General features: G+C 41.0%; 2 protein-coding genes across 3 annotated transcripts in view; one reads left to right on the forward strand and one right to left on the reverse strand.

The window, feature by feature from the left end:
- Positions 1-3,661, reverse strand: part of sec24a (SEC24 homolog A, COPII coat complex component) — a 63,972-nt gene extending 60,311 nt beyond the window's left edge. For both annotated transcript variants that reach the window (XM_084319827.1, XM_084319826.1), the window contains exon 1: positions 3,347-3,661. In XM_084319827.1, coding sequence (XP_084175953.1) covers positions 3,347-3,416 — 70 coding nt within the window. In that variant the 5' untranslated portion in view covers positions 3,417-3,661. The remainder of the gene's footprint in view (positions 1-3,346) is intronic.
- Positions 3,662-5,153: 1,492 nt separating this feature from the next.
- The window catches only part of sar1b (secretion associated, Ras related GTPase 1B), a 35,113-nt gene continuing 23,558 nt past the window's right edge, over positions 5,154-16,708 (forward strand). Inside the window, exon 1 of the mRNA XM_084320674.1 lies at positions 5,154-5,298. The gene's annotated coding sequence lies outside the window, so the exon portion shown is untranslated. The remainder of the gene's footprint in view (positions 5,299-16,708) is intronic.

Here is a 16,708-nt window from a genome sequence, read left to right on the forward strand (position 1 = left end):
AAACATGGCAAATGACCCAAGGAACAGACACTGTGATGAGATCACTCAACATCCCAGGATGTAATCCCTTTACCTGGTCTTAAAGCACCATGATCGTCTAAGAAGATATGCATGTACCATGAGGGAATACAGCAGCAAGGATACAAAAGACTAAGAGACAGCATAATTTTTTTGGGAGAATTGGATAGATGTACAACGACATTCCTCTCATAATTATGATAGGTAAGTAATGACACCTTTCGATCTGGGCCGTTACATAATGATAGACGATTGAGGACTATCCAGTATTGATTTAGTCTTGTGCTACATAAGAGGCTGGCTAGGATCAGCAGCAGTGGCAGGATTAGTAAACACTCTCGTCGATGAGTGACGATGGGGAGACACATAATCCCCTCGGAGTCTTCATCCTTCCTGAGAGCAAGTACATCTCAAGAACTATGATCCTGGTCAGCCATAGGGTTCCTCTGAACAGACAAGAGCTTAGGCGTGGGGTGAGGAGGCCCCCATAGCTCAGCCAATCACAGGCCAAATCGTTATGGCTAAACTACAGGAGAGGGAAAAGAAAAGTAACTTTGTTTCTCAACTGGTTTTTCTAGTCATAAATCTGTAATTGACATTGTGTTTTGGTTAGGAGCCCATTAGAAATGTGAAAGTTGCGTGTATAAGGGCTTAGAACATTATGATCAAAGTGTATGATGGCCATTCCTATGCTCAATTATGTCCACAGATTTGGTGCAAGATGTAACCATTTGACCACTCAAGAATTGATTCAAAATCCCTCCAAATTACCCCATTAAGACACCAAGACTCGAGGAACACCATAGCAAATCCATGCTGTGATTTGGTATCAAAACTTTCTGTGAGGAATTTCCCATACTTGTACGTCCCTTCCCCTGTGCCTGCTATGATGCCCGAATTTCCCCAAGGGGATCAATAAAGGAACATCTCATATTGCATTTTTCAACGATTGGATGGCGACCACTTCTGTTCCGGAAATTGCTCAGAAATGCCCCCTTAACACTTTCAGTGCCAAAAACAGGATGTTACGTTTTTGCTTGACAAGCGCTGAGTGCCAAAAACGAGATATTACGTTTTTGGATCATTTGATCTTTTTACTTTGATCCACGCTCTACAGACTTGCCGGGAGCGATCTGCATAATTTTGGCACATCCCCACACACTAGAACTGCAATGCTGATCGACTATCACCAGGTGGCAGTATCGTCCGTGTCTGAACTGCAATGGCTTGGGGTTGATACTCAGCCTCACTTTAATTTCTCCTTGGTTAGTGGCCCCTCCTCCTGCTGGAACAGAAATTCACATTGCTCGCCTGGAAATTCCGTTGCCTAACATAGTGAAACGACAGCGGAAATGACTATAAAGCTGGCATTCTAGGGGTAAAAAGATAAGCGATACGCGCGGCACAAGTGTTAAGGCCAAGTTAAAAAGAATGGTCTCAATACAATGAAATGGCTACTATGGGGACATCATCACACATGAATACAATTGGGCTCATTCTATCAACAAGAGTCTCAGATTTCCAATCATACCCAATGTATGCAATTCCACAACTGTTTAGGGACACCGCATAAATGGTCAAATACACCATTTAAAAAATAGGTGAAAATACTCATTCTGCATGGTGATTTGCCCAAAACTGCAGGAGGGACCTGGGCTTGGCCCACCGGACTGCATTTTCATTCAGACATCTTAAGGTGAGAGGTCAAGGGACCCCTTTGAAAATACCCATGGCAGTTTTTCCATCGCCAAAATGTAGCCTAACTTTGGAGCATTATTTAGCCCCCGTCCTGACAAGCTAACCTGACATGGTTGGTACCAATGGTACCTTAGTTTCATATGATACCAGTATCTTTAGGCTAGCTTTAAAACTAGCCTGCTACACTGCTACAGCCTCTTATTTTAGGGGAACATGATGACCTCTTAGAAATCCAATAATGGCATAAAAGGACCACACAACCTAATAGTTCCATCACTTTGATAGTGATGGTAAATTTTTTTTTAACCAAAATAAACAGACTTCAGGTTTCCACCGCCACTATGTCACCATCACAGGCCAGGAAAACAGTCCACAAGCACCGACAAGAGAAAGCCTAAAATCAGTCGCATACCGTTGCACCTCGTCACATGTGATTAAGTGAGGTTGCATTGTTGCCCTCCGTCTACATTATTGGAAACCCAACAGAGACGCACGTCGGTAGTCTGTTGTTGAAGTAGGTTAGTGGCTGGAGTGAAGAAAGTGTATTTGGCAACAAATCTGGATCATCCCCAATGTGCCACATGTACAGTGAAACGTAGAGCGCTGGAGTGTTCTGGGCTCCATATAGACTTCAACACCACTTCAGACCTGTATTGCACAACATTGATGATGGAACAGTGATCTTGCAGAGTGATGAGTGGCTACAACGCGAAGGAAACCTCGGCTGAGCGATTGCAAAAAAAACAAACAATCTCGGATAGATATTTCGAGTGACGCTAATGGATAAGAAGTCACGTCAGTTTCATAACGTGTGTTGATTCGACTTGATGCTTTCAGTCTATGATGAATTGAAAATGGGGGACCCTGATGTAAACAAGACGAAAGTCTTTCTCTGGTCTGCATCCCCTTAACAATTGTATGTATTGAGCTGTACTGTACCCATTCTGGAATCTGTTAATAAAGTTTTCAATCAATCAGTCTGACGAGTTGTGACCAAGAGCATACGTGTGTTAGCTAGTAGCAAGCTATTGTGGGGTGCACCTAAAACCCAACGTTAACCAATCTTACTTCTCTAACATTAACGTTATGTTACCACCTAACTAAGTGGTGTTGCGTTACATCGATCTGAGCCGAACCTGTTGTTGGGGTTGTTTCCACCTCGACGTGAAAGTTGATGTTGGCTAACGTTAGCTAACGTTACTTACCACTATATCGTTAGCTTTTGGACACCGACCACTGTCTTCGCCCTTCCTTCCTTAGTACTACTACTAGTTAATCAGTACTAACTAGTACTAACCGTGGCTGTCTAAGGTGACACGATAGTTGGCATAGCTTAGCTTACGCTAGTTACAAACAACTCTCTGGGAGGGTAGTGTGTTGCAAGATCTGAATCTAGATAACGTCAGCTAATCAGGCTACTAGCTAAAGGATTATTGGGGAAAGATTATTAGCATTAGCTTACATGGAAACCAGGTAGCTAAATGCCCCGTTGGACTGTCACTAGCCGAGTTAGTTAGCCAACTAGTTGACGCTATGTTAGCTAACGCAAACGGTTAACGTTAGCCAGCTTTATGGTGTGTTGTTGTAAGTTAGCTAACAAGTTAACTGGACAGCTAGAATTACTACTCACCATTAGCATATGCCTGTCGTCCTCCTCCTCCTCCTGCCCCGTTCTGGGAGTTGAACCCCGTGCTTGACATCTTGAAATAGACACCGTGATCAAATGTAGAGACGCTTGGCTGGCGAATAGCTACCGGCTACAGCGCGAAACCCTGGCAACGGTGATGTGTTATCGGTTACGTCGTAGCTTTATTGCAGTCTAATAAAGTTGATTAGCCGACTTGTTACCATTAGCTATCACACAGGACCATGGCCGGGGCCGTTCCCCGTTCTACTAGGTGCGGGTGTAGCAGGCCTCGTCTCTATAATCGTGTCAGAGGCAGCGCTTCTCTCTCCTTCCACAGGAAGTAGGATCACCAGCAGGATCACCGTCAGCTCCTCAGGCATGCGCAGTGTGTACACGTGGCACTTCCTCTGGTGCTCACCGTCTTCAGTCCCTCTGGAAACAATGCGTGGGGCGCCAGAGACTAATGATTCTCCTCGGTCCCTTTTTTTGTGTGTGTATACAATGTGATTGATCACTTCAAGTCAAGTCAAGAGTCAAGAGTTTTATTTGTCACGGGCATACAAGCATACAGTGAAATGCGGGGGGTCTTGCCCGCAACGATTGTGCAATAATACAATAATACGAATAGGATGATGAATTGAAAATGGGGGACCCTGATGTAAACAAGACGAAAGTCTTTGGTCTGCATCCCCTTAACAATTGTATGTATTGAGCTGTACTGTATTATACCCATTCTGCAATCTGTTAATACAGTTTTCAATCAATCAATCAGGATGAGAATAAGACATTTGTGCAATAATACAAGTAATAAGAATAAGACATAACAGCAGGTATATGTACATAAAGTTTACAAAAAGCATGGTAAGACATGCTAAGGTCCTGAGATACACTGCAATACACTGTTAGCTACGGATGAGGCACTGGGTCTTATGTACACTACTATGCTATACTATACAATCTACAGTTATACTATGTATCCTTATGCGAGCTTGCTATATCCATCTGTTTGCTATACAAGAACCACTCCCACTTGTCGCTGAATCAATAAACTACATATTATTATTATTATTATTATTATTATTATTATTATTATTAATATAACATATTCAACTAAGGGACTTGGATAATAGTTGGAATAGCATCACCAATAGCGTGGGGTCCAATAATAAGTGAACAGCAAGACAATTAGTATTATTATTACTCCACTTTCCCAGGGAGAAAAACCATAATGTTTTAGGTTGTGATAAAGTTAGGAACTGACACTTTATATTTATTGGCAAATAATTTGCACTACAACCCATACCTCATTACACCTTACTGTAAATTGTACCTAAATTGTACTTCATCCCATTTCTGCATTGTACTGTATAGTATATAGTATATTGTATTGTAACTCAGTTACTTTTCTACTCTGCATTGTACATTGTATATATATTGAACACCTTTGTCTACGTACTTGACTTCTATTTTATACTTACTATACTTTATACTTATCTATTTTTATCTAGCACAATCTCTGGAGCAAAACAGAAAGAAGCATTTTATATAAAAGTATTCTGTACTTCTGTATGACAACTAATAAAGAAACTTGAACTTGATGATCACAGTGGTCGAGCAGCCCCGTAACAAGGTATTTTAATTAAATATATCACGATACATTAAAGTTGAGAAAAACAAGTACATTTGCAAGAAAAGCGAGCATCACAACAACTCATCTCTCTCTGGATTCTTCCCCCACACGGGGGGGAGGGATGAGTGTGAGACATAAACAGGAAGCGGCCGGTGGGCAGCAGAACAGGGAGGTGCTGACAGCAGCCATTGCAGTGTCGTGGCTCTGTAACACCAAACACGGAGAGGAGGACTCGAATAGTTAGGCTCTTTTGACACAGGGGGACCCGTTTTCATGGTTATAAGAACAGTTATACTAATTGAATTAATCAACACATAAGTAACGGGTAAGTTTTCTTTTGACAAATCACCTCGGAAATGTTGTAAAAGGGTGCGTTTAAAATATCGCTATATCTACGCTATCGCTTGTGCAGCTAACCTAGTGACGGATGCTAACAGTGCTAACGCTAGTGTTAGCCAACGAGTTAGCTTACGCCTCGAATTGCCCCCAAAACGAGAACAGTATCGCCGGATAAACACACTTCTGTAGGACATGTGTATTGAGTGTTGATAATGTTTTCGTAATAATAATCGTCCTCTGATATCTGTAACGTTAGTTAGCTAGCCGCTGGTTAGCTCGCCGCTCTCCCAGAGTGACCCTGTTGATGCAACAACGTTTTCTCTCGGAGAACATGACACGTAGCTTATACTAGTAGCTTCCAGCTAACCGCTAGCCGACTAGTTAGCCAGCCTCGCCGAAAACTTCAAATCCAATTGATGTGTAATATAACTGTGCTTGGGTATCTGTATTATGATGGCATGTGTGTGAGGGACGAGTTATCCGTTTAGAAATCAAACGTGATGAAATCCTCCTCGTAGCTACGGTAGTGATTATTATGCTATCATCCAGATGGGTTGACAGCCAAGCCGACGATCACCCATCAGTTATTTTGTTATTCACCCAAATAGAAATGGACCTCTGTGGGTTAGCTATCTTACATACTTTTCAAAGTATTATTGTTGAATCTAGTTGCACTGGACTCTTGACATTGATTTGAAATGTTTAGCTAATCACAGGCCTGTTTTTAATATAATAATAATAATAAACTCATGCATAATACGATTAAATGTATTCCACCACTAAAGTTACCTATTTTAATCTTGGCTATATGTGTATTTCATACATATTTATTTTGTAGGTTTACTGTTAAAACTCTTCAGAACTTCTTTGCTAACATTAAATTAGTTATTTCAACTTTCCCCTAAATTACACCCTCTAGGAACTCCTAGAGTCCACATCACCAGCATTAATGATTTAATTTGACCACCGCCATAGTATGGCAATGAAGGCAAGCTATCTGTAGCTGTCTGATGTCCGAGGAGACGGATACTATACACATCATATCCTCTCCCACCTGTGAGAGACACTAGAGGTGTTTACCTGCAGCTTAACTTGGCTGGCAGATATAGGCCTGGGGGGTATACTGAATATTAAGGAATACTGTCCATGCAAAGGTATGCATTTTTACTAAATTGTTGTCAACAATATATACAAATGATTGAGTTATATGTGAATTGATTTTGTTAATCTTAAAATTGCTCTTTGTACTAGTAGTATTGTAAATATTTTGTATTAACCCTTTCACTGTGTGAAAGGGTTAACCGGCTGTCATGTGGCAGTGAAAGGGTTAACCGTTTGGTAGTGCAGCAGTGAAATGGTTAAGATATACCATTTTGAATGGAAAAAGTACAATGACAATTGAGTACCCGAGACGAAGAACCATATAAGTTCAGACTCTGAGGAACAATGTTTTCAAACTTTATTCTAAAGATGGTAAGTTAGTGTTTTGTTCATTAATAGTTCAAGAGAGTAGAGGCTGAGAACTGGGGCTGAGAACTGTTTGGTGATATATCAACTGCATATTGGATTGACCTTACAACTGCAAATACATGGGTTGTCCAAAAAATGTCTAAACCAGCTTATATGGTTCTTCGGTGCAAGGGTTCAATTGTATTACCAATGAAGACATCATACTGTAATTTAGAAAAATATTGTGATATGATATTTTGACCATACCAGTACCACCTAGCAGACACATTGGTTATCTAACAGTTTAATAATGCAGGCCAAGGTACATTTTAATGTATCTGATTCTGCACTACAGTAGGGCTTTGCGATATGGACAAAATCATATATCACAATATGGTAATAATTTACTAATTTCACATCTTGATAAATATCAGTATCTCTGTAAATTTAATGAAAAAGTTGCGTCATGACTACAATTGATAATTGTGAACTACTATAAATGAAAGGCACTTTCTATTTTCGCCTGTTTATTTGGAAGTGACATTGAACAGTGCTTTCAACACGTTAGGCGGTAGTAGTGTTGTCATGATACTGGAATTTCGACTTCCATACGATACCTTGAAAAGTATCAATACTTCGATACAATTTTTTTAATTTTTTTTTGTGAATATAAACAAATTTAGCTTTTGTTGCTGGTTGATTCTCATCAGCTTCTCTCTGGTACTATAAGAGAAGATAAATATAACACTTTTAAAACCCTTTGTTTATCTTTAGATCACACATTTAAAAATAAACAATTATCTAATCTAAATCAAACCCCTCTTAACCCTTTCTCTGCCACGCTTATGTACATCCTCCTTATACCATCCTCTGCCAGCTCTATTTGTCTATGGAGAAGTTCCCCTTCTTTGCAGGGCTATAACTTTTTAAATTGTATTGCTAAATTGACATTACTATGGCCCATTCAACGTCAATTATCTATCGTTTAGGATGTAGCAACGTTCTACTTTTTCATTCACATATTCATACTAAAATATGGTCTAAAGTATAAATATGTTTTTATCGTTTTCTGCAGCATTCTGCAGAACGTGATTTATAGCCCTAAATGCATTATATTGATGATCAAATACAGTTTGATAGCGATCGGCGCCAGATAAAACAAATTCAAATGTACGTGCTTCTAGAAGTTACTACTCATCATCTGATGTTGACCGGATGGGGGGGTCGTTTATAATTCCGTGGCCAACGTTAGATGATTCATGTAGTGTGGGTGATATGATCATCAGAGCAGTTTGTATCGAACACGGTAATAATAAACGCTGAAACTTTCCCCAGTCTCCTCGGGCCGTTGGGCGAGGAGCGTGGAGCAAAAAGATTGCTATTATGGGATGTTGAAATATGCGATCCATTTCCAGGTTGTATAATAGTATATATACGTCCAAATCATGTTTATCGAGTTATTGGCAACGGATCGCTATCCATTGTGTCGAGCTCGAGAGTGGCCAGACCGAATATGGATGAGCACCAGTTCCTGCTCTCATTTCTTGTTTGGGCGATCGGCCACCAGATGGCGCTCTTGAACCGTTGGAGAGTTGAGAGGAGATCAACAGGGGATCTCAAGACTCCGCGGGTGAAATATGATTGCCATCACAGATTTTTGAAATATTGATCTCAATTACGTGTTACGGCGTCATTGGCAGATTAAGCATGGCGGAGAATGATGTGTTACGGCGTCCTTGGCGATTAAAGGGTTAAAAACTAAAACCTGTTTAACCTAGCCATCTATAAAACATCATGCTAAAACTGAAACAAACTCCCCTAAAGAAAGAAATACATAGCAAACATGACTCAGTTATGCAATAGTGCTGCTGCTTTTTATTTGGTTAAAACAACAACTACAACAATTTTCATGAGAGAGAGAGATATGCTTGGAGCATTTATTAACGTTACATTTTCAACAAGATTGCTGCTCATTAAACACTTCATGGAAACGGGGTAACGTTATGTCGAGTTCATACGTGTACTAGTGTAGTATGAATGAACTCAACCTAACGTTGGAAACGGGGTAACGTTATGTCGAGTTCATACGTGTACTAGTGTAGTATGAATGAACTCGACCTAACGTTACTCCGTTTCCATGAAGTAATTATAAAGGTAGCTAGCTAGCATAAGCTAACGGAGCTAACGGACGGAGCTAACGGACTAGCTAACGTTAGCTAATAGCTTTGTTTACAAACTGAAGACAAGTCTGACGCGTCTGTGAGGGGGAGGAGGCTGCAGCAGCTTGTGTCTGTTGGTCTCTGAGGAGGAGGACGAGGGGCCAGTGTGTTCTGCAATAGCGTGTCTGTCTGTCAACAACTTGTGGGAGCAAGCCAGCTGGTATCGATACTGCAGAAAGTATTGGTATTTTGGGAAATGAGTATCGAAACCGCTTTAAATATTCAGTATCGATATGTATCGATACTTCGATATTTTTGACAACACTAGTAGGGCTGGGCGATATGGCCTAAATATGATATCACGATATTTTCTGACCTTTCGGCGATACACGATACACATCACGATGTTTTTCCTTTTTTCCCCAAACAATTCATTATGAGGCTTACCAAGACAGTATTTGAGTTTGCAAGCGAACATTAAAGACAAAAGACTCATGCATTTTAGCATTTTTATATTATATATTAGATTTAGATTATTGGATTCTTAGATTATATATTTAGCATTTTAGCCTTTCGTTTTTTTAGATTATATATTAGATTAGATTTAGATGATTAGATTACATATTGTAACTATTTATTTATTTACATGTATGTATATATTTATTATTTGAACGGCTTAAGGCTATATCTGTACTTGATGTTTGTTTGTTGTGTTGCATACTTGAAATACACTTCAATCAAATCAAATCAAACCCCCCCCTCTTAAAAACAAAAACCTGTGTTTAACCTAGCCATCTATAAAACATCATGCTAAAACTGTGAAACAAATGTCCTACTCCCCTAAAGAAAGAAATACATAGCAAACATGACTGTTATCCAATAGTGCTGCTGCTTTTTATTTTGTTAAAATATTTTAGTTAATAAGACTAAAAGACTACAATATATATGATTACAAGGGCCAGAAGCCGACTTCATGACGGCTTCCTGTCCTCTCATTCCATTTCCGGTTTACGTTACATTTTCAACAACAGATTGCTGCCAATTAAACACTTCATGGAAACGGAGTAATGTTAACGTTATGTCGAGTTCATACGTGTAGTGTAGTATGAACTCGACATAACGTTAACATTACTCCGTGTCCACTGTTGCTGCCACTGTTGCGTCGCAGATGGATGGTACACTCCGTTAGCTCCGTAGCTAATCCGCTCATAGACTAACTTACCGATTGCAGTACTGTTAACGTCGGAGCTTACTCCTGGGTTTCAGGGGGCATCCCTAGCACCGAGCCACCGCCTCTCTGTCTCTGGCTAGGTGTGTGCGCTTGCGTGCGTGTATGTGCGTGTAGATGACATAATTTGGGCAAGTGTGTGTGTGACTGACTTTTTTTTTCCTGTGAGAGGGAGAGGAAAGCATTTAGCACTGCGCTTGTAAGTCTCATCTCAGCCGCGGCGGCCTCTAACCCGAGGGCAAAACATCACGATATCCACGATACGTTTAAAAAGTGTATTGTTAATGAACTGTACCCGATATTTATATAATATCATCATATCGCCCAGCCCTAAACACTAGGCGGTAGTGGTGGGAGCTGGTCTGCAGCATACTTAGCAAAGTACAGTTTTTTGGTCAGTGTCAGATTTCTTCTATTCAAGCCAAAACCAGATGACAGAAGTACCCCCCCCCCCCTCTTTAGGTATAAGTTCCTCATCTGGTTTTGGTTGAGCTTAGTCCTGTTCTGTATTGGAGCGTTGCGGGAAGTTTAATTCTGTTTCACCCTCCATGTTTGTAAATTGTTTGTTATTCTAGCCAACATGTAGATAACATAAAGCAGGGTCTGAATGACGTAAAATACTGCTGTAAAGCAGTTCTCCTGATTTATTTGCGACAATAGCAATAGAAACGATAGAGAGAAATCTCGATTTGAATTTTTCTATCATCCCACAATATTTATATGGTCATATCAGACAGGCTACACAACATGACTAATCAACCTCTTATTTGACACCTGCTGTTGATGGTAAGACTTTAGTATATTTGGTGAAGTACACTTGTTATTTGACTGTTATCTTTTGAAACCAGCTATTATTATCGCTGTCCACAAACTGATTGCCACAGACCGACATCAGCATGTTTTTCTTTTGTTTGTGAAACTCAAGCTGAATGAGTAATTTCCTGAAAAATGAGAAGTAATCTCTTGCAAGCACTAGATTTAAAGAGGTTCCACTGCATTATCGCATTTGGGAAACACAATAACAGCTTTGTCAATCAAATCAACTAATCAATCAGTCAACAAAATACTATGACTATTGGTCAACGAAAAATTTATTTAGACAAAGACAACCCTACTTTGTAGATTGGATGAGATTAAAGGGGCAGTTCACCCAAAATAAAAACATATTTTACCCCTTACCCAGAGTGCTATCTATCCACCAGAATGTTTCGGTGTGATTTGCTTAGTAATAATAATAATTAATGGGGATCTACTTTGGTAGAAAATAGTTCCTACATGAAACTGCTCATAACAAGATCTGTGCATTATCCTGAGTCATGATTTGCGGTTTTTCAAATGGTGTTTTGAGCGCCACAAGCTCAAAAGTACCATTCAGCTCCATTGTACTGGAGTGACGGCAGACATCTCTAAGGCAGATATCTCCAAGGTAGATATCTCTAAAACTAAGCAAATCGCACCAAACAATTTGGATGGATATATTTATTTTTGTTCGTTTTATTTTGGGTGAACTGCCCCTTTTTTAAAGGCACGTAAATTAGGTCAGACGCTAGGTGTGTGACTATTAGGGCTGGACTATCAACACTGTCATTCAATACCAAATTTCTGTACCCAAGTAGTTAACCTCATCAATGTCAGGGAGCCACTAAGCATGTTTGTTTTTGTTCCCAAGTTATAAGATTTCAACAGTTCAACCACAATCCAAAATGTAACAAAGCCTCTGATTGGCTCACACAGCACACACAGCCAGTGTTGCGTTGCTGATATCAAAACTGGCTGCACGCACGCTAATGACGCCACATGCACGCGCGCTCCCGGGTAAGAAAAAGTATTGTTTTGGTATCGGTATTGGCACCTGTACCCAGCCTTAGTCATTTAGCTGCTTAGTGACCACTGACCAATAGCAGACTTTCTGTCCAGATTTGTCACCGGTATCCTCAGCTGCATTGTGCCACATGTGGGACCTGCCCACAGTGTCACAGAGCCAGCCAGCTGGGCAGGGCAAAGGAGACTGAATCGCAATCCGTGTTATTGTCACATCTTTCTATTCTGTTACAGGCAGCATATGAGAAGTGAAATTATTTAGTTCTTGGCTCCTCTGCCTAGCAGCAGCATCGACACAATATTTATTAACAATAAGAACAACATTAATTTACAATACAATAATGGCAGTGTGGGTGTGGTTGGTGCTATCTGGCGGAGAGTGGTTGCTGCTGACGTGTAATTCAGCTGTATTTGCATGGTCTTGACCTTTGGCTGTCATATACTTTAGCCCTGGAGCTGTTTGCATGTTGCACAATGAAGGCAACAGGTCGGCTCTGGATTGGCATATTCTGATGCTGCTCTAGCCAGCACGCCGAGATGGATAGCGTGCGTCTGATATGGTTAGAGGAGGGGGGGGGGGGGGGGGGGGTGTTCATTCAGGGCAGACTTCTCCATTACTTACAGACTGAGGAAGTTATTTTTCCCCTTTTCTTTTGTCATTTTCCTCCGTGAGAGTTAAGACTCTTCTGCCCGAGAGACATTTGATCACGTTCTGCTCATGGTATTAAGACTAAGCACGAGAGTGATTGAGAGCTGGGCAAGTCACTGCGCAGAAGTAGTTCTAGCTACATGAATGGACTACATTGTAGCTAGACGGTAAACTGTTGAATTTATGAGATTGAATAATTGGTCATACGCCATATGTTTCATATAGTCTTGGCTTGGAAAACAACCAGGTATGGTTATCTGGGAAGGCCCTGTAGTTGCGGGATGGCTACATTTTCAAGGCCTTCGCTATGACAGACTTCAAGTGTTGAAGACGCACACTCGTGCCTCGCTTGTTAGGAAACATAGGCAGTGTGTGAGCGAACATTGCTCTGAACTGCCTGTCCTTTTGTCTAAAGGATCCTCCTGGTACAAGATAATCACGTACTGTGGAGAAAGCCAGCCATTGATTGTGATGATGTCATTGTTCTTATCACCTATTGCTAAAATCTCCAGATAGGCTTGAGGACATTCTCTTCTCCTTTTTAGAAAACGGGTGACATGGCAGCATCATCATCATCGCAGCCTATCTGACACACGCTGATTAGGCTTTATACCTCCTCAGTGATTGTTTTATTGAAATGTGTCGTTTTTTGTTCTCTAGACAATAGGCCTTTTAGGCCAATTGTTGGATGTGAAGGATGTATACAGTGATGATCAATCAGGAAGCACAGATGCTGCCTTTTGAGATATCTGTTGCTTTTACTGAACATTATAGGCCTAGAACCATCGGTGTTCTGTGTTCCCACATTTACAAAGTTATTTAAGGGATGTGATGTGCTACAATTACAGGTTAAAAGTAAAAACATATGGTGCGGCCGGTAGGAATGGGTACCGAATTCGGTACTTTTGAGGTACCGAACCGAAACACGTCGGTACTACTGTAACAGAGTATCGAATCAAGTGAGATACAGATTTTTTTGTAACTTTTTTTTGTAACTTTTTTTTTTAACTTTTTTCTTTTCATGTCAACGTTCACACGCACAATATATGCTTACCTAGGATTTGACTTGATTCAACAACAAAGCAGTCGGAGCAATGACAAGCCGAAAACTGTCGAAATTGTAGTTATTTGAAGTTTGGATATTTTTTTACGACTGAGGTAGGTAAATTACATTTCTTGAGACTAAAGTACCGAAAAAGGTACCGTTGGGTACCGGTATCGATTCACAGGTACCGGTATCGGTTCAAATGTGAAAGGTACCCATTAGGGGTGGACGGTATAAACGGTATACGGTATAAACGGTATGAATTTGCTCTACGGTATGGATTTTGAGTATACAGTGTAACCGGTAGTGCAGCTCTAAAATAGCAATGACGTCATGTAACCACAGCGCGACTATTTCACTCGCATTTGCCCCTAAAAATAGATAGAATTAGTCATAGATAATAGATATGTGCGAACTGGAAAAAGTTATTTAGGAGGCTTCGCGCAGTGGGCGTGCCAGCCCCTACCGCACGCATGTAAACACGGGTCTAGTAGTCTAGTGGGACGGGACACAGAAGCTGTCGGCGTCTCCCAGAGCTAACGTTAGCTTAGCTACCGTTACAAAATGACCCAGTCAACTATTCACTTTTAGTTTAATACATGATGGGGCATTGTCTAACCGAACGGTATCTAGTCGGCCAGCTACCGATAGCTCCTGACATCAACAAACGCTCCACAAAGTCTAGTACTAGAGACGTGTATGCTACCTGTTAGCTCACGTTAACGCAAGTTAGTTCACCGTTCAAAACGAAATGTCCCATTGAACTAAATAATTCACTGAGGCGTTGTATTAACGTTATATATGCAGTAGCTACAGATAGCTCATGATATCAATGTCTTATAACACTGATTCGATGCGTATTCGAGCTGAGGGCTTGCTAACGTTATAATACCAATACAATAGGGTCCAGGTGCAGCGCCGGAGAATCCTGGCCGTAGCTCTGCTCGAGGCTACTCGAGTATAGGTCCAGGTGCAGCTCCGGAGAATCCTGGCCGTAGCTGGAGGCTACTAGAGTACACACAGACAGTGGAGCTTGTTGCGTGGTGGCGATGTCTCGCAGATAATACCAGTACAAGTCTAATTATATAATATATATATTTTATAAAAAAATAAAATTAAAAAAATTATATAAAATTAAAAAAAAAATTTATCAAAAACGATGATACCGTGATATATACCGTTACCGTCTATGCTTCAAATTATACCGTGATATAAATTTTAGACCATACCGTCCACCCCTAGTACCCATCCTAGCGGCCGGGTGGCGCAGCGGACTAAGCGTCTGCCCACCACCACAGAGACGGTGGGATCGAATCCAGCTGTGGTGCTTCCGTGTTGGCCGACCGTCCATACTAACACAATTGGCAGTGTTAGAGGGTGGGAAACCCGGCGAGGGTGGGTCCTGGTCGTTGTAAACAGCGACTCCTACAGTTCGGTACTAGGGGCGCCTGCACAGCGAGGGAATCCTTCCACACGTTACACTCCCCCAGTGAGAGTCCACGCTGCCAGGTGAAAAGAAGCGGTGGGCTGAGTGAGTACACATGTGTCGGAGGAAGCATGTCATAGTCTCCGCCCTCCCGGACCGACGGTAGGGGGTAGAGTGCGCAACGACCAGGAAGGGGATTGGGAATTGGCATAACGACTAACATTGGGATGGGAGAAAAACGGAAAAAGGAGGAAAAAAGATTAAAAAAAAAAAGTAAAAACATCTCCTACACCACAACGTCCATTGACATAACATTTCATACACGACTCCAGAACCATCAATGTATTGGATTTTCTTGCAAAACAGCCCCCCCCCTCCCTAACCTAACCCTTAACATTTTTCGACCTGTCGACAGCAAACTTGGCACCAGTGCTGGGTATCGAAATTCAATACTTTTATTGTATCAATTGAATAGCTTCAATACTGTATCGAGTATCGAAAATTGCTGTGGTATCGAATGGTGCTGTATCTAATGACTACCTAAGTAGTTAATCTCGTCTGTGTGATAAGCATGTTTGTTCAGAGATATAACATTTCTTCTGTTCAACCACAATCAAAAATAATCTGAAATGTAACAACGCCTCCGATTTGCTCATACATCATGTAACTCACCAAAAACGATACACCAAACGATCAGGATCATATTGTGATGAAATTAGGAATTTGTGATATCATAATTCTGTCGTCTAAATGGATAACAACCACATTATCTCAAATGTCTCTCAAAATGAGATATTTTATATTAAAAAGAGTTTTTGTTTATCAATCGATCAATGCGATGAACAGCAAATTGTTCAGTGATTACCACAATATGAATTTCTTTCATATCCCCCAGCCCTAATGCTAGGTCTAACCTAGCTCTATTGACGAGTTTTGCATGCATTGTTTACATATAGGCCTATACAAAACTCTATAACTGCCACAGATTCTGAGGGTGTTTTCACCCCTCTGGCCCACTGACTGAGCTTTCTGTTCTGTATCCCTTAGAAAACACAATGCGAACTTGCAATAATTATTTAGGACAAGTTTTGACTTAATCAGAATGCGTGGTGGTTCGTTAGAGCTTTGTATATATCTTCAGTACGCTATGCTATTGGTCTGTTAGGCTGTCGCCTTATCCCTGTCACGGGTCATAGTACCAAGCTATCTAGCTAACGTTAACGTTACCCCGCTAAATGCTATTACGTAGCATTATGTCTACTGTCGTGAACCATTTTAAATCTGGGCATGTAGAGGAGTTTCGGGAACGAGTAAAATGTGCAGGTCCTCTTCTCAGACCTGTGGGTCAAATACTGCACACGCATCATGCCGGTTAGCAAGCTAGCTAGCTACACGTCACGGAATGTTGATACCACGATAGTAGCCCCTTTCGTGACTGTGGTGCACTCGTCACGAAAGGGGCTACCACGATAGCTAACTAACGTTAACGTTACAAGCTCAAAAACCTTATAACTACTACTACTACTGTCGTGTCCATAAGTTCCCTGGCAGAATACTTTGTTTGTGAGGACAAACTTATACAAAGAGGAGAGAACCATTTTAAATCGGGGCATGTTAGA

The sequence above is a fragment of the Notolepis coatsorum genome (genome assembly GCF_963971535.1).
Source record: "Notolepis coatsorum genome assembly, chromosome: 8".
Lineage (NCBI taxonomy): Eukaryota > Metazoa > Chordata > Actinopteri > Aulopiformes > Paralepididae > Notolepis > Notolepis coatsorum.